Here is a 22,668-nt window from a genome sequence, read left to right as displayed (position 1 = left end):
ATTGACAGAGAAGCTCAGTAGGTCTTGTATTATCTGTGGGTAGAAATCAAAGGTATCGTTTCGCGTCCATTAAGCCTCAGAAAAATTCCGGTGATACTCGAGATCACAGTGGGTCAGGCAGCACCCACGGACGTTTCGAGTTGTTTTCACTTCACGACAACGGTGCCGCTCTCTGCCTTCTCGGCTTCCGTCGGGACGCGATGACGTTCACCGGCGTCTGATGCATACGGACCGTCATCGTTAAGTCCTCGGGGGTTAGAGTGCGCGTGCGCTGTTTTGTGCTCGGGATCAGCAGCACCACCACAGACCGACAATATACGGTAAATATAAATATAAATACACGCTGGGAATCACCAGCGTACACCTTACCTGTGGATATCACCGGGAACCCCATAGCGTACACCCATACGTTGTGAATAAAAACACTAACAATGTATATTGAAGCGTACACCGAGAAACACTTATAGAACCGTAGATATGATACAGCATACAAGGTGGCCATTCAGCCCATCTCGTCCATGCCGTCCCATAGACACCGAGATGCCCTTTACAATCCCATCTTCTTCCACACGGCCCATAGCCCTGCAGCTTTTACAGCACTTTAGATGCAGATCCTTTTTGAAAATGTTTCTGGTTTCTGCCTCGATCAGCAAAGTCCAAACACCCACCACCCTCTGCTAAAAAAATGTTTTTCCTTGGGACCTCTCTAATTCTTATGTCATTTCGCTTGAATCTATTACTCCTGGCCTTTGAACTCACTACCAAGATGGTTCCTCCTGTTTATTCTATATCTAGTCCTCAAAATTTTATATAACTCAATCATGTTACCCTTTGGCCTTCTCTATTCCAAGGAAAACAGCCTTACCCCCCCCCCCCCCCCCCCGTAGCTACAGTTCCAGTAAATCTTTTCTACATGCTTTCCAGAGTAATTGTGTCTCTTCTGTAATGTGGCAACCAGAATGGTGCACAATACACTAGCTGTGGCCTTACCAGTGTCTTGCACAGTTTTATCATTTTTCCCTATTTCTGTATTCTGTACTTCTGCAAATGAAGGGGAACATTCAATGTAACTTCTTTACAACTTTATCTATCTGTACTGCTAACTTAAGGGACCTGGGCACTTACACAACAGGATTTCTTGCTTCATCTGCCCCTCTTGGTATATTCCTGTTTATAGTATGTTCCCTTTTACTGTTTGACTTCCCTATATGCATTACCTCACATTCTCAGAATTGAACTCCTGCCAATTTGCTGCGCACACCACCAAGCTACATATGATCATTTTGGAGTTTACAGCTATCCTCAACACTATCCACGACATGGCCAATTTTTGTGTTGTCTACAAATTTGCCAGTTGTGTCCCCACCCCATGTTCAAATCCAAATCATTAATGCATCAAACAAACAGCAGGGGTCCCAACATTGAGCCCTGTGGACCACCATTTGCAATAACATTCCATTCACAAGGCCCTCCATCAACCATTCTTCTCTGTTACTAAGAGAAAGTGAGGACTGCAGATGCTGTTGCTAAGCCAAGCCTAGACTAAATTTGACACTTTACCCTATATGCCATGCGTTTTTACTTTTTTGACCAGTCTGCCACATGAGACCTTGTCAAATGCCTTACCAAAATCCATTGCAGAACTCTTGTCGGTCCTCCTCCTCCTCACTTCCTCAAAGAACACAGTCAGGTTTGTAAAGCATGACCTTCCCACAACAAAGCCGTGCTAACTGATGCTGACTAGTCCATGCTTTCTCAGTGACAATTTCTCTGATCTATTGGAATTGATCCTACAACTAACCCACCACTTTGTACCATTTTCAAATATCGGAATCACATTTGCATTCTTCAGTCCTCTGGTACCTCACCTGTGTCTAGTGATGATTGGAAAATAATCCTCAGAGCATCTGCTATTTGTTCCCTGACTTCTTTCAACATCCGAGAGAACAATCCATCCAGCCCTGGCGATTTAACCACTTTAAAGGATTCTAACTCCTCCAACGCTTCCTTTCTCATTATGATTATTTTGTCCAATACTGATACTCTTGATTACCATATCCACATAATCCCTTTCCTTTGCGAATACGGAGACACAATTCATTTAAGCTTCTTCACGTATCCTCTGCACCTTCACATAAGTTCTCCAGCTCTGATAGGTCTCACTTTTTCCTTCACTATCCTTTTGCTTTTTATATACTGGCAAAATATCATTGTGTTTTCTTTGTTTTGCTTGCTCATATTTTTTCATGCCCTTTCTTTGATTTCCTTATTTCTTTTTTGACTTGTTCCTTGCATTGTCTGTACTCCGGAGGAGAAAATGGGTACTGCAGATGCTGGAGATCAGAGCTGAAAAATGTGTTGCTGGAAAAGCGCAGCAGGTCAGGCAGCATCAAAGGAGCAGGAGAATCGATGTTTCAGGCATAAGCTCTTCTTCCTGAATTTTTCGAGACAACCATGGGAGTCTAGATTTGGCAGTGCCATTCTTATTTTTGAACGGGACATGTCTGCTTTGTGCCCATCTTTTAGTGCCTCCCACTGGATTGCCACTGATTTTATCCATTAGCAGTCCTGTATAGCTCTCATCTGTCAAATCTTTTTTCAATTTTGCAAAATTTACATCAGTCCATTCATAAGTCTGATAACAGTGGAGAAGAAGCTGTTCTTGAATATGTTACTTCGTATTTTCAAGCTGGTACCTTCTGCCCAATGAAAGAGGTTGGAAAAGACATAGCTGGGGCGAGAGGAGTCATTAATTATGTTGGCTGCTTTCCAAAGGCAGCTGGAAGTTTAGACAGTAGAGTCATAGAGATATACAGCTGGAAGGCTGGTTTTCGTGATATAATAGGCTGCATTCACAATTTCTAGCAGTCTTGGGCAGAGCAGTTGCCATAGCAAGCTGTAGTACATCTATATCATATACTCCTTAGTAGTGTGATTACCCTGTTTTTATTCCTAAGATCAACCCATAAAGCCTCATTTGTTAACCCATTTAGAATATCTTCCCTTTAAAGTTTTTGTGAAGATCTGTAGCTCGGGTTGTGGTTGGAGTTGTCGGTTCGCTTCATTCGGAGGCTACACAGTGCTGAAGATATCACTCAGAAGGGGGAATGAAACATTTGCAAAAAAAAATCAACTGGCTTGGCGAACCGGCAAACAACTCCATATCTTCTCTTCTGACAACTATAATTGACGCTTTAACCAATACTGCTACCTCCCCTTCCTTTTATGGTCAATGTCTCTATCCCGCCTGAAAATTCTATATCCAGAGATATTAAGTTGCCAATTTTGCCAGGTTTCTGTTATAGCAAAGCATCATATTGCCATGTGTATATCTTTAAAAAATCACACAACACCAGGTTGTAGTTCAACAGGTTTATTTAGAAGCACTAGCTTTCGAAGCACTGCTGCTTCATCAGGTGGTTGGGCAATGAAGGAATAAAGTCTGGGGTGGGGGGGAGGAGTTGGGGAGGAATGGGTGGGTAGAATGGAGTGGGGGATTGTGGGGGGGAGAGTAGGGTGGGGGGAGGAGAGTGGGGGGGATGTGGTGTTGCACCTAAACTGGAAGGGAACAAAAGTCGTTACAGGGAAGATCATTCATGCTACTCAGGAGAGGTTAAACTAGTGGCAGGGACCAGATCAGCAGATCCGCAAGTGGAGAGATTGAGGGCAATGTAGATGTTATGACAGAAAGTCTGAAAGGAAGGACAGGTTAATGCACACAGTCAGGTTGCATGGCTGAAGCGTGTTCATTTCAACACAAGGAGTATTATGGGTAAGGCAGATGAGCTTAGAGCCTACATCAGTACATGGGGAATATGACATTATGGCCATTACAGAGACCTGGTTGAGAGGGGCAGAACTGGCTGCTCAACATTCTAGGGTTTTGATGTTTTAAATGAGGCAGAGAGGGAGGTGAAAGGGATGAAGGAATTATATTGATCAGGGGAGAATGGCGCAGCTGCACTCAGAGGGTGTACTGGAGTAAAGGGATATTTAGATTACTTACAGTGTAGAAACAGGCCCTTTGGCCTAACAAGTCCACACCGACCCTCCGAAGAGCAACCCACCCAGACCCATTCCTCTATATTTACCCCTTCAACTAATACTACGGTCACTTTAGCATGGCCAATTCATCTAACCTGCACATTTTGGACTGTGGGAGGAAACCGGAGCACACCTACTCAGACACGGGGAAAATGTGCAAACTCAACACAGAGAGTTGCCTGAGACAGGAATTGAACCCGGGTCTCTGGCACTGTGAGGCAGCAGTGCTAACCACTGTGCCACCGTGCCGCTTTTACTGGCGGTCTCATCCAAAGAATAAACAAAAAACATTAAAGCACAGGAATAGGCCCTTCGGCCCTCCAACTCTGTGCACATCCATATCCTCTATCTAAATCTGCTGTCCATTTTCTAAGGATCTGTATCCCTTTGCTCCCCGTCCATTCATGTATCTGTCTAGATACATCTTAAATGACGCTATCATTCCCACCCTTACCACCTCCTTTGGCAATGCATTCCAGGCATCCACCACCGTCTGCGTAAAGAACTTTCCGCTTATATGTCCCCTAAACTTTTCCCCTCTCACTTTGAACTTGTAACCCCTAGTAATTGAGTCCTCCACTATGGGAAAATGTTTCTTGCTATCTACCCTGTCTACAACTGTCATGATTTTGTAGGCCTCATTCAGGTCACCCCTCAACCGCTTTCTTTCCAACCTCTCATTGTAACATGACCTACCAACTCTTGTACTCAAAAACTCCTTTCCCCCAATTTAGGACCCTTTCGTCTTTGTCCATGAATATGCTAAAACTTATGGAATCGTGATCACTATTCCCAAAGTAATCCCCCACTCAAACTTCAACCACCTGGCTGGGCTCATTCTTCAACATTCGATCCAGTATGGCTCCTTCCCTTTACATACTGCTGTAGAAAACCCCCTGATATTCCTTACAAATTCTGCTCCATCCAATCCTCTAACACTAAGTGAATTTCCAGTCAATGTTGGGAAAGTTAAAATCTCCTATTATCACTACCCTGTTGCTCCTATGCCTTTCTATGATCTCTCTACGTTTGTACCTCTATCTCACGTTTGTTATTGGGAGACCTGTAGTACAGCCCCAACATTGTTATTGCATGCTTCCTATTTCTGAGCTCTGCCCGTATTGCCTTACTGTTCAACTGAAGTAATACAGGTAGAGCTCAAAAATAACATGAGTGCAATCACTCTCATGGGATTATACTGTAGGCCCCCATAACAGCCACTGAGACATTGGGGAACAAATATATACACAAATTATGGTAAGATGCAAAAACAACAGGGTTGTCGGAGTGGTGACATTAACTGCCCCAATATTAATGTAGAACATACAACAGTACAGGCCCCTCAGCTCCCAATGTTGTGCCAGCCTTTTATCCTACCCTAAGATCAGACTAACCTAAATGACCTTCGTTGCACTATCTTCTATGTGCCTGTCCAAGAGTCGCTTAATTGTCCCTAATGTATCTGACTTTACTACCACTGCTGACAGTGCATTCCAGGCACTGTGTGTAACAATCTTGCTTCTGAAATCTCAGTGGCTCATGGGTAGTACTGCTGTCTTACAGCGCCGGGGAACCATGTTCAATTCCAGCCTCGGGTGACTGTCTATGTGTAGTTCTCCCTGTGCCTGCATGGGTTTCCTTCGGGTCCTCTGATTTCCTCCCACATTCCAAAGATGTGCAGTTAGGTGAATTGGCCATGTGAAATTGCCCATAGTATTCAGGGATGTTTAGATTAGGTGCATTAGTCAGGGGTAAATGTAGAATAATAGGGGAGGGGAATGGGTCTGGGTGGGTTACTCTTTGGAAGGTCAGTGTGGGCTTGTTGGCCCAAATGACCTGTTTCCACGCTATACGGATTCTATGTCTATTCTATTCTATGTCCTCTCCCCAAAACCTTCCTCCAATCACTGTAAAATTGTGTCCCATTGTGATAGACATTTCCACCACTGGAATAAGTCTCTGGTTATTCACCCTATCTTTGCCTCTCATCATCTTTTAGATTAGATTCCCTACAGTGTGGAAACAGGCCCTTTGGCCCAATAAGTCCACACCGACCCTTCGAAGAGTAACCCACCCGGATCAATTTCCCTCTGACTAATGCAGCTAACAGTATGGGCAATTTAGCATGGCCAATTCACCTAACCTGCACATCTTTGGGCTGTGGGAGGAAATCGGAGCACCCGAAGGAAACCCACGCAGACGATGGGAGAATGTGAAACTCCACACAGACAGTCACCCAAGGTTGGAATCGAACCTGGGACCCTGTGAGGCAGCAGTGCTAACAACTGAGCTACCGTGCCGCATCATGTATTCCTCTATCTCATCCTCCATTATTCCAATGAAAAAAATCCTAGCTCACCCAACCTTTCTTCCAGTCCAGGTAGCACCCTGGGAAATTTCCTCTGCATCCTCTCTAAAGCTTCCACGTCTTTCCTAAAATGAGGCGACCAGAACTGAACACACTATTCCAAGTGTGGTCGACCCAAGGCTATATAGAACTCCACCATAACCTTGCTGCTCTTAAACTCACTTCACCTGCTAATAAAAGCCAAGACACCATACGCCTTCTTAACAATGCTCTCAACTTGAGTAGCAACTTTGAGGGATCTATGGACATGGATCCCAAGTTCCCTTTGTTCCTCCACTCTGCAAAGAATCCTGCCTTTAACCTTGTACTCTACATTCAAATTTGACCTTCCAAAGTGAATCACTTTTCCAGGTTGAACTCGATCTGCCACTTATTAGCCTAGTTCTGCATCCTGTCAATGTCCCATTGCAACCTACAACTGCCTTCCACACAACCCACAACTCCTCCAACCTTTGTGTCATTGGCAAACTTACTAACCCACACTTCCACTTCCTCATCCAAGTCACTTATCCAAATCACAATGAGCAGAGGTCCCAGAACTGATCCCTGCAGAACTGATCACTGTTCACTGAGTTCCAGGCTGAATGCTTTCCATCTATCATCACCCTCTGTCTTCTATGGGCCAGCCAAATCTGTATGCAGACGGTCAGATTTCCCTGTAAGTACATGGCTCCTTACCTTCTAAATAAGCTTACCTTGGAGAACCTTATCAAATGCGTTGGTAAAATCCATGTACGCCACATCCACTTCTCTATCTTCATCAATATGTTTTGTTACATCATTCTCAAAGAGTTCAATAGGGTGTGTGAGGCATGACTATCTCTAATCAAACTATAGTTTTCCAAGTAATCCTCTGACCTAGGGGATTTATCTATTTTTAAAAAAATTTTCAACACCTCCTCCTTATTAGCACCAACCTGTTCGAGCATATCAGTCTGTTTCATGCTGTCCTCAGAGACGTCAAGGTCCCTCTCAGTACTGAATACTGAAGCAGAGTATTCATTAAGGACCTCCCTTACCTCCTCTGACTCTAGGTACAAGTTCCCTTCATTATCCCTGATCGACCCTACTCTCACTCTGGCCATCTTGTTCCTCACATAAGTGAAGAATGCCTTAGGGTTTTCCTTAATTCTACATGCTAAGGTTTTTCATGCCCCTTTGTCGCTGTCCCAACTCCATTCTTCAGTTCCCTCCTGACTACCTTGTAACTCTTTAAAGCGCTGTCTGATCCTTGCTTCCTCGACCTTAAATAAGCTTCCTTCTTCCTCTAGATGTTTCACATCCCTTGTCACCTAAAGTTCAACCTACCATCCTTTCCTTGCCTCAGTGAGTCAAACCTGTCCAGCACTATCAGCATTTTGAGGTCAAGGAAGAAATGGTGTTAGGTCTCTTGAAGAACATGTTATCAGGGCCCGATGGTATCTACACCAGGTTATTGAGAGACACCCAAGAAAAGATTGCTGAGGCATTGACCAAGATCTTTGTATCTTCTCCAGCCACTGGAGAGGTCTCTGAGGACTGGCAAGTAGCTAATATTGGTCCTCTGTTCAAGAAGGGAAATAGGGACAATCCAGGAAAATATAGACTGGTGAGTCTCACACCTGTGGTTGGGAACCTATTGAAGAGCATTCTTCGGGATAGGATTTATGCGCATTTGGAAATACATGACCTAATTAGGGACAGTCAGCATGGCTTTGTGTAGGACAAGTCATATCTTACTAACTTGATTGATTGTTTTGAATAGGTCATGATGATGGTTGATGGTGGAGCAGTGGATGGTGTCGACTTGGATTTTAGTAAGGCTTTCAACAAAGTCCCTCACAGGTTTATCAAGAAGATGCATGTGATCCATGGTGACTTGGCTGTTTAGATACAGAATTGGCTTGCCCATAGGAAAAAAGAGGGTAGTGGAAGGGTGGGAATTGTGGATAGTGTGGAAGGTTGTCAAAGGATACAGCGAGATATGGATCAGTTACAGTTATGGGTGGGGAATTGGCAGATGGAATTTAATCTGAGTAAGTGTGAGCTATTGCATTTTCGGAGATCAAATGTTAAAAGAAAGTATACAATTAATGCCAGGAACCTTAATAGCATTGATGTACAGAGCAATCTTGGTGTCCTATTCCAGACCTCCCTGAAAGTGGCCACTCAAGTGAATAGGGTAGCAAAGAAGGCTTATGACTTGTTTGTTTTTATTGGTTGAAGAATTGAGTACAAGAGTCAGGATGTCATGTTGCTGTGTTAGGTTCTTTTCTCGAGGTTTCGCATCCCGAGATGCAATTCGCGCACACCAACTTCTACAAACAGTTAAAGTTTATCAAAGCCCGTACAAGTTAGGTGACCCCCACCCAACCCTCCTCGCAGGTGTGCAAAGTTGAGTCAAAGAGGCCCCGAACAAAGAAAACACATCCCCTTTATACAGGTTAGTTTCTAATGCTTACAGGTACTCTGGCCACTCCCTACAGTCACATGCTGCTCAAGATATGATGCAGTGACCACTTCATCTCCAGATCCAATGTAATGCGAATCAACATTAGTTAGGCCACTGCTGGAATATTGCATGCAATTCTGGTCTCCTTCCTATTGGAAAGATGTTGTGAAACTTGAAAGGGTTCAGAAAATATCTACAAGGATCTTGCTAGGGTTGGAGGATTTGAGCTATAGGGAGAGGCTGAACAGGCTGGGGCTGTTTTCCCTGGAGCCTCAGAGGCTGAGGGGTGACCTTACAGAGGTTTACAAAATTATGAGGGGCATGGATAGGGTAAATAGACAAAATCTTTTCCCTGGGGTCGGGGAGTCCAGAACTAGAGGGCATAGGTTTAGGGTGAGAGGGGAAAGATATAAAAGAGACCTAAGGGGCAACATTTTCACACATAGGTATGAAATGAGCTGCCAAAGGAAGTGGTGGAGGCTGGTACAATTACAACATTTAAAAGGCATTTGGATGGGTATATGAATAGAAAGGCTTTGGAAGGATATGAACCGGGCACTGGTAGGTGGGACTAGATTGAGTTGGGATATTTGGTCGGTGTGGGGTTAGATCGAAGGGTCTGTTTCCATGCTGTACATCTCTATGACTCTATCCCTTCATGGTCAGATCTGGTGTGAATTGTATTTGTTTTGTAACTATAGGATGCGGTCAGAATTTCAATTGCAATGTTCCAACTGACTTCTGAATAGATGATGATGCAAATGGCTCTCAATGACAAGGGATGGGAAAATAAACCTCCCACATTCCACCCATAAGACACCCTACCCTCAGGGCATTCAGTTTCTTGCATATCAGCAGAGCAAATGAACTCTTTAACATCATAGTTGCTTTATAAAAAATTTTATTTCGCCACGTTTGGAGTGTTGTGTTCAATTCTGGTCACCACGTTACAGGAATGATGTGGAGAGGGTGCAGAACAGGCTTTACCAGGATGCTGCCTGGATTAGCAGGTATGAGCTATAAAGAAAGTCTAGACAGAGTTGGGTTGTTTTATCTGAACCAGTGGAGGCTGGGGCAGCCCTGATAAACATCTTTAAAAAGGGTTGATGGTCAGAACCTTTTTCTCAGAGTTGAAATGTCTAATAAAAAGGGGCATGCATTTAATGGAAGAGAAGGAAAGTCCAAAGGAGACATGAGGGGCAAGTTTGTTTATTGACAGTGGTAGGTGCCTGGAACATGCTGCTGGGGGTGGTGGTGGAGGCAGATATGATGGGGACTTTTAAATAAGCACATGAATAAAGAAGGAATGTAAGGATATGGGTCATGGGTATGCAGAAGGGGTTAGTTTAACTTGGCGTCATGTTCGGCACAACATCGTGGGCCAAAGGGCCTATTCCTCTATAAAAAATAAGAATCAAAAGAACTGTGGATGCCGTAAATCAGAAACAAAAGCAAGTTGCTAGAAAAGTTCAGCAGGTCTGGCAGCATCCATGAAGAAAATTCAAAGTTCATGCTTGAGGTCTGATGACCCTTTCTGGTTCTGAGGTCACTGGACTTGAAACGTTAACTTTGATTGCCCTTCACAGATGCTGCCAGACCTGCTGAGCTTTTCTGGCAGCTTCTCCTTTTAGGCCTGTTGCTCTGATGTATTGTTCTATGGCAAAAGTGAGGACTGCAGATGCTGGAAACCAGAGTTTAGATGAGAGTGGTGCTGGAAAAGCACAGCAGGTCAGGCAGCATCCGAGGAGCAGGAAAATCGACGTTTTGGGCAAAAGCCCTTCATCAGGAATGGAGCTTGAAACTTTGATGGATATGGAAGGTTCCTTTAGGGCCTTGGATTGAGGTGAGGGAGGAGGTGTGGGCGCAGGTTTTGCAATTCCTGCAGTGGCAGGGGAAGGTGCCAGGATGGGAGGGTGGGTTGTTGGGGGTCATGCACCTAACCAGGTAGTCACGGAGGGAATGGGCTTTGTGGAAAGCAGAAAGGGGTGGGGAGGAAAATATATCTCTGGTATTGGGGTCCATTTGGAGGTGGCGGAAATGTCAGCGGATGCAGTTTATGTGAAGGTTGGTAGGGTGAAAAGTGAGGACCGGCAGGGTTCTGTCCTTGTTATGGTTGGAGGGATGGGGTTTGAGGGTGAAGGTGTGGGATGTGGATGAGATGCGTTGGAAGGGAAATTGTATCTCTAAGGAAGGAGGTCATCTGGTGTGTTCTGTGTTGGAACTGGTCCTCCTGGGAGCAGATATGGCGGAGGCGGAGGAATTGAGAATACAGGATGGCATTTTTGCAGGAGGTAGGGTGGGAAGAGGTGTAATCCAGGTAGCTGTGGGAGTCGATGTGGTTGTAAAAAACAAGTCACTGTCAAGTCAGTCGTCATTAGTGGAGATGGAGAGGTCCAAGAAGGGGAGGGAGGTGTCAGAGATGATCCAGGTGAATTTAAGGTTGGGGTGGAATGTGTTTGTGAAGTTAGTGAAGTGCTGAACCTCCTCACGGGAGCACAAGGTGGTGCTGATACAGTCATCAGTGTAGCTGAGGAAGAGGTGGGGAGTGGTGCTGGTGTAACTACGGAAGGTGGACTGTTCTACATAGCTGACAAAGAGACAGGCATAGCTGGGTCCCACAGAGGTGCCCATGGTGACCCCTTTGGGCTGGAGGAAGTGAGAGGATTCGAAGGTGAAATTGTTTAGGGTGAGGAGCAGTTCAGCCAAATGAATGAGAGTGTCAGTGGAATGGTACTGTTGGGGACATCAGAAGAGGAAAAAATGGAGGGCTTGGATGCCCTGGTCATGGTGAATGGAGGTGAAGAGGGTTTGGATGTCCATAGTGAAGATGAGGCATTGGGGGGCTGGGAAACAGAAGTCTTGGAGGAAGTGGAGGGCGTGGGTGGTCTCTCGAACGTATGTGGGGAGTTCCTGGACTGGGGGGGATAGAACAGTGTTGAGGTAGGTAGAGATGAGTTTGGTGGGGCAGGAGCATGCTGAGACAATGGGTTAGTCAGAGTGGTCAGGCTTGTGGATCTTGGGAAGGAGGTGGAACCAGGCAGTGCTGGATTCCCAGACTACAAAGTTGAAAGCTGTGGATGGGAGAGCTGCTGAGGTGATGAGGTTCTGTATGGTCTGGGAGATGATGGTTTGGTGATGGGGTCATGGTTGAGGGGGTGGTATGAAGAGGTCTCCTCGAGTTGGTGTTTAGCTTCAGCAGTGTAGAGGTCAGTGCGCCAAACTACCACTCCACCCCCTTTATCCGCTGGCTTGATGGTGAGGTTGGGATTGGAGCAGAGGGAGTGGAGGGCTGCGCGTTGTGAGGGTGAGAGGTTGGAGTGGGGGAGGGGGCTGGACAGGTTGAGGCAATTAATGTCTTGGCGGTAGTTGGAAATGAAGAGGTCGAGGGTGGGTAATAGGCCAGAGAGAGGTATCCAGGTCGATGGAGTGTGTTGGAGGTGGGGGAAGGGGTCCTCAGAAGGTCAGCGGAAATCCTGATTGTGAAAGTAAGCTCGGAGGTGGAGGCGGCGGAAGAAATGTTCAACATCATGATGCATATTAAATTCATTGATGCGTTGACGGAAGGGGATAAAGTTAAGGCCTTTGCTGAGGACTGATCGTTTGTCCTCAGTAAGGGGGAGATCTGGGGGAATGGTGAAAACTCGGCAGGGCAGGGAGCTAGGACCTGGGGTAGGGCTGGAGCTGGGAGTGGGACAGAGCCTGTCACTGGAGTGGGCGTGGTGGTAGGAGAAATAGGGGTGGAGTCATGAACAGGGATGATGTTCCCCTCAGGATTCTGGGGGGCGGGGATGGTGACAGTTGGATCTGTGGGGGGGGGGGGCGTGTCAGCAGAATGCAGATGAGTGGTGTGGTGTTGGTGGGGGCAGAAGTGGTGGCGAACATTGTGGGGGGGGGTGGAAGTCTCTGAGCGTGTGATGTCAGCGATGACTTTGGGGGCAGAAGTGATGTCACGTGTGGTGCATGAGGACTCCTGAGGGGCGAAAGTGGTCATGATGGGGGCAGAAGTGATGTCATCGATGTATTGTTCCATGTACTTCTAAATATATGCTGAGAAATAATCTTCATGTGCACTGGATAAAACCTTAGTTTACATCAGAATATATACTGACAAATGTCTAAATATACAATGGAAAATACTCTTAAGTATAAGATGGGAAACACAGCAAAATATGCTGGGAAAAACCATATTGCACACTGAGATATACCCCTGAATAAAAACTGGGAAACACCACAAAATACATCTAAATATGCATCTGTTCAGCATTGCTCTATGACGTCCTGTTTGGGATTCATCATGGCCACTTAGTTCCTCACCTCATTTCAGACTTTGTTAAAACAGACTTTCCTGACGAATGTTCCCACACTTTTCAACTCTGATTCTCCAGCATCTGCAGTCCCCACTTTCTCCTTTGTTCAAACATGGACAAAAGAGCTGAATTCCAGAGGTGAGGTGAGAGTGACAGCCCTTGATATCATGGCTGCAGTTGACCAAGTGTGGCGTCAAGGAGCACAAGCAAAACTGGCAGAGGGTAACAGTGGGCAACTCCCCACTGATTGGAGTTACACACGGCACTGAGAAAATGGTTGTCTCTGTTGGAGATCAGTTATTTTAACTCTGGGCAGTTCTGCAAGAGTTCTTCAAGATAGTGCCCTAAGCTCAACCATCTTTAGCTGCTTCACCAAAGGCCTTTGTTCCATCATAAGGCCAGAAAAGGGGATATTTGCCAATGGTTGCACAATGTTCAGCACCATTCATGACAACTCATACTGAAGCAGTTCAAATGCAACAAGATCTGGACAATATCCTGACTTCGGCTGAAAACAGCAAGTCACATTCACACCTCACAAATGCCAAGTAATGACCATCTGCAATAAAAGAAAATCGAACCACTGCCCCATGACATTCAATGGTGTCAGCAATCTTGAATCCATCATCCTGAAAACCAGCCTTCCAAGAGTTACCTTATGTATCTCTGGTTGACCTGTCCTGTAATGGTAAGTTAGTTGCATTGATGATGTTGAGCAATGAGGTGATTTTGAATTTGTCTAAGACACCTGTTTGACTGCAGCTGGAGTACTGTATACGATTGAGGGTACCGGTCTCGAGGTAAGATGTGAAACATCAGAGAGAATGCAGAAGCAATTTATAAAAAGGTTCCAGGAACAAGAAACTTAAGTTACGAGCATAGATTATAAAAGTTGGGACCGTTTTCCTTTGAGAGTAGGAGGCTGAGAGCAGGTTTAATAGAGTCTGGTTGAAGATTTGTAGCTCGGGTGTCCGTTGTTGTGGTTCTGTTCGCCGAGCTGGAAGTTTTTGCTGCAAACGTTTCGTTCCCTGGCTAGGGAACATCATCAGTGCTATTGGACCCTCCTGTGAAGTGCTGCTGTGATGTTTCTTCCGGTATTTATAGTGGTTTGTTCTTGCCGCTTAAGCGGCAAGAACATCCATCAACAGACACATCGACCTGGACCCCACATACAAACTACTACAGCTGAAACTGACACCCGGAAGCGGCAAGAACAAACCACTATAAATACCGGAAGAAACATCACAGCAGCGCTTCACAGGAGGCTCCAGTAGCACTGATGATGTTCCCTAGCCAGGGAACGAAACGTTTGCAGCAAAAACTTCCAGCTCGGCGAACAGAACCACAACAGGTTTAATAGAGATTTCCAAAATCTTGAGCAAACTGGATAGGATAGGGAGAAGCTGGTCCTGCTTGTAAAAGACATAAGAACAAGAGGGCATAGATTTAAAGTGATGTGCAAAAAAAAGGAAGGGTGATGTGAGAAAAATGTGAGGTAGCGCCAATATAATCATCGATGTAGCGGAGGAAAAGGTGGTGCCAGTGTAGCTGCGGAAGGTGGACTGTTCCACATATCCGACGAAAGAGCCAGGCATAGCTGGGGCCCATGCGGGTGCCCATGGCTACTCCTTTGGTTTGGAGGAAGTGGGAGGATTGGAAGGAGAGTTAGGATTAGGGCTAGGGCCACATTTTTTTCTAGCACCACATTTTGTGGTGTTTTCCTAGCACCACATTTTTCAACTCTGGTACACCAGCATCTGCAGTCCTCACTTTCTCCTATGTATTTTGTGGAATAGCCTGGCTTCCCAGTGCTTTTCTTAACCCACCAACTCTGATTTCACATGTCCTACTTTATTGCAGTGAAAACAATGGAGCTTTTCAACTTCTGTTTCCCCTTCAAGGGTTTCCATTTTACCTGTGGTAAGTTATCCTTCGGATCTTCACCGAGACTTACCTTTCCCTTTCCAGGTGAGGATTTCTCTTTTTCCCCCAAATTCTACCTCTCACTAATTGAAATTGATTTTGGAAGCCAAACTTTGATTTATGGACCAACTCATAACCATCAGCCATTTCAGCTGCTAATCTTACTGTTTTGACTCTCTGCTCTTCCATAGTGGTTCTCACTACTTCAGAAAGTGAATTTTTGAACTCCTGTCGAAGTGCCAATTTCTTTTCTGCACTGTTCTGCTTTTAATTGTAGTTCAAACTGTTTCATTTCTGTTTTCCTTTCCTTGTCTTTTGCTTCATTTTCAATTGAAATTTAGCCATCTCTAAAGATTCTGATGGGGTTTCCAGCAAATTTAAATGTTGACCTATTGCTTTAATTATCTCTCTTTTCCTCACGGAAGGAGACTTCAGTTTGTCTGCTAATTCCAGTAGTTTGGCCTTGATCACCTTTTGCAAACCCCCCAAAGTCACTTATTCCACCTTCAGAAAATGTTTGGTGACTGAAAGAGCCATTGCTATCCCAAGCGCTGTTTAAACCAACCAAATTCAATACCGGGAACAAAAGACACTTTCAAGTCTTTCAAGCCCGACAACCCTAATCCCAGTTTGGAATTACAAAACAAATCCCAGATGAGCCCCAATCTGTTATGGACCAGGCCAGACCCTCTCAAAACTGTTCAAGAATGTAGCCCAGACCCTAACTTTGCTAGTTGTTTTAAGCAAGTATAACAGGGATGTTCAGGAGAGATGCAGCTGGTCAAATCGCTAAGTTTTAAACAGAATAGAATTTTTATCTATAAGATTGCTGAATGAAACACAAACAAAAGAGAATAGCATACTGACTAATTTAACTTAGCCAAAAATCCAACAGACCATCCCCACTTAATGATGCCATTCTTATACTTGCCACAATTCTTATAAACACCCCTTGGCACAAAAGGTAAATTCAAACACAGGGTCCTACAGACGAGATGTCAGAGATGATCAGCAAGGACCTGCTTCTTTCATGCAGTTGTTTCTTGGATCAGCAGCCTCAAAACTGCCTGACTGCTTTCAGTGAATAGCCAGACCAAACCAGAGATAAAACTGAGCTGGGAGAACTGGCCACTCCCTTTCATTGTACAATTTAAAAAAAAAATTGAAAGCCTTTTGCCTGAAGCAGTATCTGTTAGCTGTAACCAACTTGGCCCTAAAATCCATCCAACTTAGACTTTTACGACCTCCCTGGGGGAAAAACAAAAGCCAAGGACAACATAATCTTTTTAAAGAAGCATCATCATCACATATTTCATTCATCATTCATTGATTCATGTGGGTGACGTTGGCTAGGCCAGCATTCGTTACCCATCCCTAATTGCCTAAATGGCAATTTAGAGACATTGCTGGAGCCCAGAGTCATGTAGACCAGACCAGTTTTGTTGCCTACAGGGCATTAGTGAGCCAGATGGCTTTTTCCATCAATCGGCACTGGATTCTTGATCATCATTCGACTTTTTGTTCTAGATATTATTGGACTTAAATTCCTCAGAACATTACCTGGGTTTCCAGATTATTAGTCTAGCGATAATAGCATTAGGCCATCACCACCTGATTAAGAAGCCGAGGGCTTGTGGTAGCTCTGGGAACCAGTTCTGAGGGACTGTGGTGGCAGCAGCACTGAGTTGCAACAGAACGCTGCTGAGAAGTGACTAAGGAGTATTCTGCGAGGAGTCAGCTCAGTCACCAGCAGTTGCCCAGGAGTGAATAAAAGGGAGGCAACCTCTACGGGAGTGGCCCTTTTCAGAAGGCAGCTTTACGATGGAAGTGCTGCTGGTGGTTTAAATGTGGTCTTTGCTTCAATGACAAGGTGATCAGCAATGAGGTAAGGGCAAGATATGATTCTGTTCTTGGCCTTACTGTGAAAGGGCAAAGATGCCAGTTAGGCAGTGGTGTGCATCTGCCACATGTAGGAGATCAAGGAGCTGGTTAGTGTTCCTGACAACTATATCTGAAGAAGTGTAACAAGATGCAGATCCTCACAGTCTACATGGTTTGATTGGAGAGCCAGTTGAAGACACTAAGGAGCAAATGGGGCAGAAAGTGTGATCAACATTAGTTACAGTGATATGGCCACACCACAGGTTCATAGAACATATAGAACATAGAACATTACAGTGCAGTACAGGCCCTTTGGCCCTTGATATTGCGCAGCCCTGTCATACTAATCTGAAGCCCATCCCACCTACACTATTCCATGTACGTCCATATGCCTGTCCAATGACAACTTAATGCACTTAAACTGGGCGAATCTCCTACCGTTGCAGGCAAAGCATTCCATATCCTTACTACTCTCTGACTAACAAAGTTACCTCTGACATCTGTCTTATATCTATCTCCCCTCACTTTAAAGTTGTGCCTCCTCGTGTTTGCCGTCCCCATACTTGGAAAAAGGCTCTCCCTGTCCACCCTGTCTAACCCTCTGATTATCTTGTATGTCTCTTTTATGTCACCTCTCAACCTTCTTCTCTGTAACGAGAACAGCCTGAAGGCCCTCAGCCTTTCCTTGTAAGACATTCCTTCCATACCAGGCAACATCCTAGTAAATTTCCTCTGCACCCTTTCCAAAGCTTCCACATCCTTCTTATAATGCGGTGACCAGAACCGTACACAATACTCCGAGTGTGACAGTACCGGAGGTTTAGTTAGGTAGGTAGGTGACTGTCAGGAAAGGTAGGCAGGTAGTGCAGGATTCTCCTGTAGCTATTCCCTTCTCAAACAGGTATACTGTTTTGGAAACTTGCGGGAGGCTAGCCTCTCAGGGGAGTTCAACAACTGCAGCTAAGCCTGTGCCCTCCTGACTGGCTCAGCTGGAGAGTCCAGGTTGGGCAAATGCCAAGCGAATGTTAGTAGTATGGGACAGAGGGGCACAGACAGGCATTTCTGTGGCTGCGATCGTACTCCAGGATGTTTTTTTGCCTTACTGGTGCCAGGATCGAAGATGTTTCTGAGCAGTTACATGATATTCTTAAGGGGGAGGGTGAGCAGACAGAGCTTGTTGTACGTATCGAAAGAAAAAAGGAATTAGATCCTGAGGACTGATTATAGGGAGCTAGGCAGAAGGTTAAAATGCAGGACCTCATAGTTGTAATTTCTGGACTAGTTCCAGTGCAATCTGTTAGCAACAGTAGGAATAGGAGGATTTGGCAGATATGTGTGGCCTGAGAGCTGGTGCATGGGGCAGATTCAGATTCTTGGATCCTTGGTGTCGGAGAAATTTGCCCAATACATTAGAGATCACAAAGCACATTTCGAAGTGAAATTGACAAACAGTTTATTAGTATGGCTATATTACGGAAGAGAAATTTACTAAGCTGAAACAGCACAGATGGTCTGCCCAGGCAGTTGAGAAGTCTCCTCCTTGACTTGAGGATGAAGACAGTTTTTATAATAATCCTGTACAATTTTGACAGAGTGGTGAGGGAAGAAGGTGGAGTGAAGTAAGGGCTGCCGGGAAGGTTACAGCTTAATTTATATTTGGGCAATGGCTAAACCCGAGATACTACACATGTAGTATCTCCCTCCCGCCCTGCCCCCCCCACCCCCCCCCTCCCCCCCAAACTGGAAGAAAAAGACTCTGTATGGTAAGACTGTAAGGTGGGCGGCACGGGGGCACAGTGGTTAGCACTGCTGCCTCAGACCCGGGTTCAATTCCTGACTCAGGCGACTGACTGTGTGGAGTTTGCATGTTCTCCCCGCGTCTGCGCGGGTTTCCTCCGGGTGCTCCGGTTTCCTCCCACAGTCCGAAGATGTGCAGGTCAGGTGAATTGGCCATGCTAAATTGCCTGTAGTGTTAGGTAAGGGTAAATGTAGGGGTGTGGGTGGGTTGCGCTTCGGCGGGTCAGTGTGAACTTGTTGGGCAGAAGGGCCTGTTCCCACACTGTAAGTAATCTAATCTAATCTTTTACTTTTCTCTTTATCTTTCTTTTTCATATATTTAAGTGCATTGTTTGGTTTTAGTTAGTTCATATAAAGCTAAGCTAAGCTTACTGGCAGGGAACCTCAGACCTGTAGCATGTGCCTCTTGCTTGATGTGTCTGACATTCCTGACTCTTACACTTGCAAGGAGTGTGTCCAGCTGCAGCCCTTGTTTGACAGCATGACGGCTCTGGAGCTTCATATGAACTCACTGTGGAGCATCCGCGATGTTGAGGAGGTCGTAGATAGCACGTTTAGTAAACTGGTCACACCGCAGGTTAGAATTGCTGAGGGAGACCGTGAACAGGTGACCAAAAGACAGAAAAAGAGTAGGAACGCAGTGCAGGTGAACCCTGCGGTCAGGTCTCTCCAAAACAGGTATACCGTTTTGGATACTGTTGGGGGAGATGGCTCACCAGGGGAGGGCAGCAGTTGCCAGGATCATGGCACCGTGGCGGGCACTGCTGTTCAGAAGGGTGGGAAAAAGACTCATAGGGCCATAGTTATAGGGGATTCTATTGTGAGGAGAGTAGATACAGTTCTGTGGCCAAAAACAGGATTCCTGGATGGTATGTTGCCTCCCAGGTGCTCAGGTCAGGGATGTCAGGTCAGAGCATTCTAAAAGGGGAGGGTAAACAGCCAGTTGTCTTGGTGCATATAAGCACCAACGATGTAAGTAGAAAAGGAGATGAGATCCTGAAAGAAGAATTCAGGGAGCTAGGAGAAAAGTTCAAGAGGAGGACCTCAAAGGTAGTGATCTCGGGATTACTACCAGTGCCACGTGCTAGCCAGCGTAGAAATGAAAAAATAGACAGGATGAACACGTGGCTTGAGAAATGGTGTAGGAGGGAGGGGTTCAGATATGTTGGACATTGCAACCGATTCAGGGGAAGGTGGGACTATTACAAAGTGGATGGTCTACATCTGAACCAGAGCGGAACCAATGTCCTTGGCGGAGTTTTGCTACTGTTAAACTAGCGTGGCAGGGGGCTGGGGACCAGAAGATATAGCAAGTAGGCAGCGAGGTGGAGACTGGAGATTGTAAGAATCATGAAGGTAGCATTAATAAAGGGAAGAGTAGACAGAGAGCAGATGAGCGCAAAAAAAACTGGTGGCCTGAAATGCATCTGCTTTAATGCAAGGAGTATAGTATGTAAGGCAGATGAACTTAGGGCTTGGATTGATGCCTGTGATTAGATTCCCTTCCACGCGGAAACAAGCCCTTCGGCCCACCAAGTCCACACCGACCCTCCGAAGAACAACCCACCCAGACCTATTCCCATACATTTACCCTTGCACCTGACAGTACGGACAACTCACCTAACCTGCACATATTTGGGCTGTGGGAGGAAACTGTAGCACCCAGAGGAAACCCACGCAGACACTGGGAGAATGTGCAAACTCCACACAGACAGCTGTCCGAGGCGGGAATTGAACCCGGGTCACTGGTGCTGTGAGGCAGCAGTGCTAACCACTGAGCCACCATGCCGCCCATGTTATTGTGTGGTGTTATTGCAATCACAGAGACTTGGTTGAAGGAAGGGCATGATGGTTGGCAATTAAATGTTCCAGGATATAGATGCTTCAGGCAGGACAAGGAGGGAAGTAAAAGGGGGGGGTGGAGTTGCATTGCTGGTCAAGGACGATATCATGGCTGTGCTAAAGGAGCACATTGTGGAGGTCTTGGGCAGTGAGGCACAATGGGTAGAGCTGAGAAGTAAGAAGGGTGCAGTTACACTGTTGGGGCTGTATTACACGCCTCCCAACAGTGAGTTTTGAGGTAGAAGAACAAATGGGACAGAATTTGTAAGAAGCATCCAGGAAAGTTTTCTACAGCAGTATGTTAGTATTGCTGACAAGGGAAGGAGCCATATTGGACCTGGTACTGGGGAACATAGAACATAGAACATAGAAAGATACAGCGCAGTACAGGCCCTTCGGCCCTCGATGTTGCGCCGACCGAATCCTACCTAACCTACACTAGCCCAATAACTTCCAAATGCCTATCCAATGCCCGCTTAAATGACCATAAAGAAGGAGAGTTCACCACTGCTACTGGCAGGGCATTCCATGAACTCTCAACCCGCTGTGTAAAGAATCTACCCCTAACATCTGTCCTATACCTACCACCCCTTAATTTAAAGCTGTGTCCCCTAGTAACACCTGACTCCATTAGCGGTAAAAGGTTCTCAGTGTCGACCCTATCTAAACCCCTAATCATCTTATACACCTCTATCAAATCTCCCCTAAACCTTCTCTTCTCCAATGAGAACAGTCCCAAGTGCCTCAGCCTTTCCTCATAAGATTTTCCTACCATTCCAGGCAACATCCTGGTAAACCTCCTCTGCACTCGTTCCAATGCCTCCACATCCTTCCTATAGTATGGCGACCAAAACTGCACACAATACTCCAGATGAGGCCGCACCAGAGTCTTATACAGTTGCAACATGACCTCAGGACTCCGGAACTCAATTCCTCTACCAATAAAGCCCAGTACACCATATGCCTTCCTCACAGCACTATTTACCTGGGTGGCAACTTTCAGAGATCTGTGTACATGGACACCAAGATCCCTCTGCTCATCCACACTACCAAGTAGCCTACCATTAGCCCAGTAATCCATCCTCTTGTTACTCCTACCAAAGTGAATGACTTCACACTTAGCTACATTGAATTCCACTTGCCACCTTTCTGCCCAGCTCTGCAACTTATCTATATCCCGCTGTAACCTACCACTTCCTTCCTCACTATCCACAACTCCATCGACTTTTGTGTCATCCGCAAACTTGCTTACCCAGCTTTCAAGCCCTTCCTCTAGATCATTTATAAAGATAACAAAAAGCAATGGTCCCAAAACAGATCCTTGTGGTACACCGCTAGTAACTGCACTCCAAGATGAACATAGTCCATCAACTACTACCCTCTGTCTCCTTCCAGCCAGCCAATTTCTAATCCAAACCTCTAATGTATCCTCAATGCCATACATCCGTAGTTTTAGCATTAGCCTACCATGGGGAACCTTATCGAACGCCTTACTAAAATCCATATACACAACATCTACTGCTTTACCCTCGTCCACTTCCTTGGTCACCTTCTCAAAGAACTCAAAAAGGTTTGTGAGGCACGACCTGCCCTTCACAAAACCATGCTGGCTATCCTTGATCACGTTATTCCTATCCAGATGTTCATAAATCTTATCCCTTACCATTCTCTCTAAGACTTTGCCCACCACCGAAGTCAGACTCACTGGCCTATAGTTACTAGGGCTATCCCTACTCCCTTTCTTGAACAAGGGGACCACATTCGCTATCCTCCAGTCCTCTGGTACTATTCCCGTTGACAATGACGACATAAAAATCCAGGCCAATGGCTCTGCTATCTCCTCCCTAGCTTCCCATAGGATCCTAGGGTAAATGCCATCAGGCCCAGGAGACTTATCTATTTTCATCCTCTCCAATATTCCCAGAACCACTTCCCTGCATATTTCCAGGCCATCCATTCTAATCATTTGTGACTCCATATTCACATCAGCAACAGTGTCCTGTTCCTGAGTGAATACTGATGAAAAGTATTGATTTAGTGTCTCTCCAATCTCCTCCGCCTCCACACACAACTTC

The 22,668-nt window shown here is 45.6% G+C and overlaps 1 protein-coding gene across 1 annotated transcript in view; it reads left to right on the top strand.

Annotated features, from left to right (window-relative positions):
• Nucleotides 1-286: 286 nt before the first annotated feature.
• Nucleotides 287-22,668, top strand: part of henmt1 (HEN methyltransferase 1) — a 94,691-nt gene continuing 72,309 nt past the window's right edge. Inside the window, exons 1-2 of the mRNA XM_060830034.1 lie at nucleotides 287-320; nucleotides 15,011-15,070. Of these exons, the coding sequence (XP_060686017.1) occupies nucleotides 15,019-15,070 (52 nt within the window). The 5' untranslated portion in view covers nucleotides 287-320; nucleotides 15,011-15,018. The remainder of the gene's footprint in view (nucleotides 321-15,010; nucleotides 15,071-22,668) is intronic.

Source organism: Hemiscyllium ocellatum, chromosome 9 (assembly GCF_020745735.1).
Source record: "Hemiscyllium ocellatum isolate sHemOce1 chromosome 9, sHemOce1.pat.X.cur, whole genome shotgun sequence".
NCBI lineage: Eukaryota > Metazoa > Chordata > Chondrichthyes > Orectolobiformes > Hemiscylliidae > Hemiscyllium > Hemiscyllium ocellatum.
This window is presented reverse-complemented; position numbering and strand designations above follow the sequence as displayed.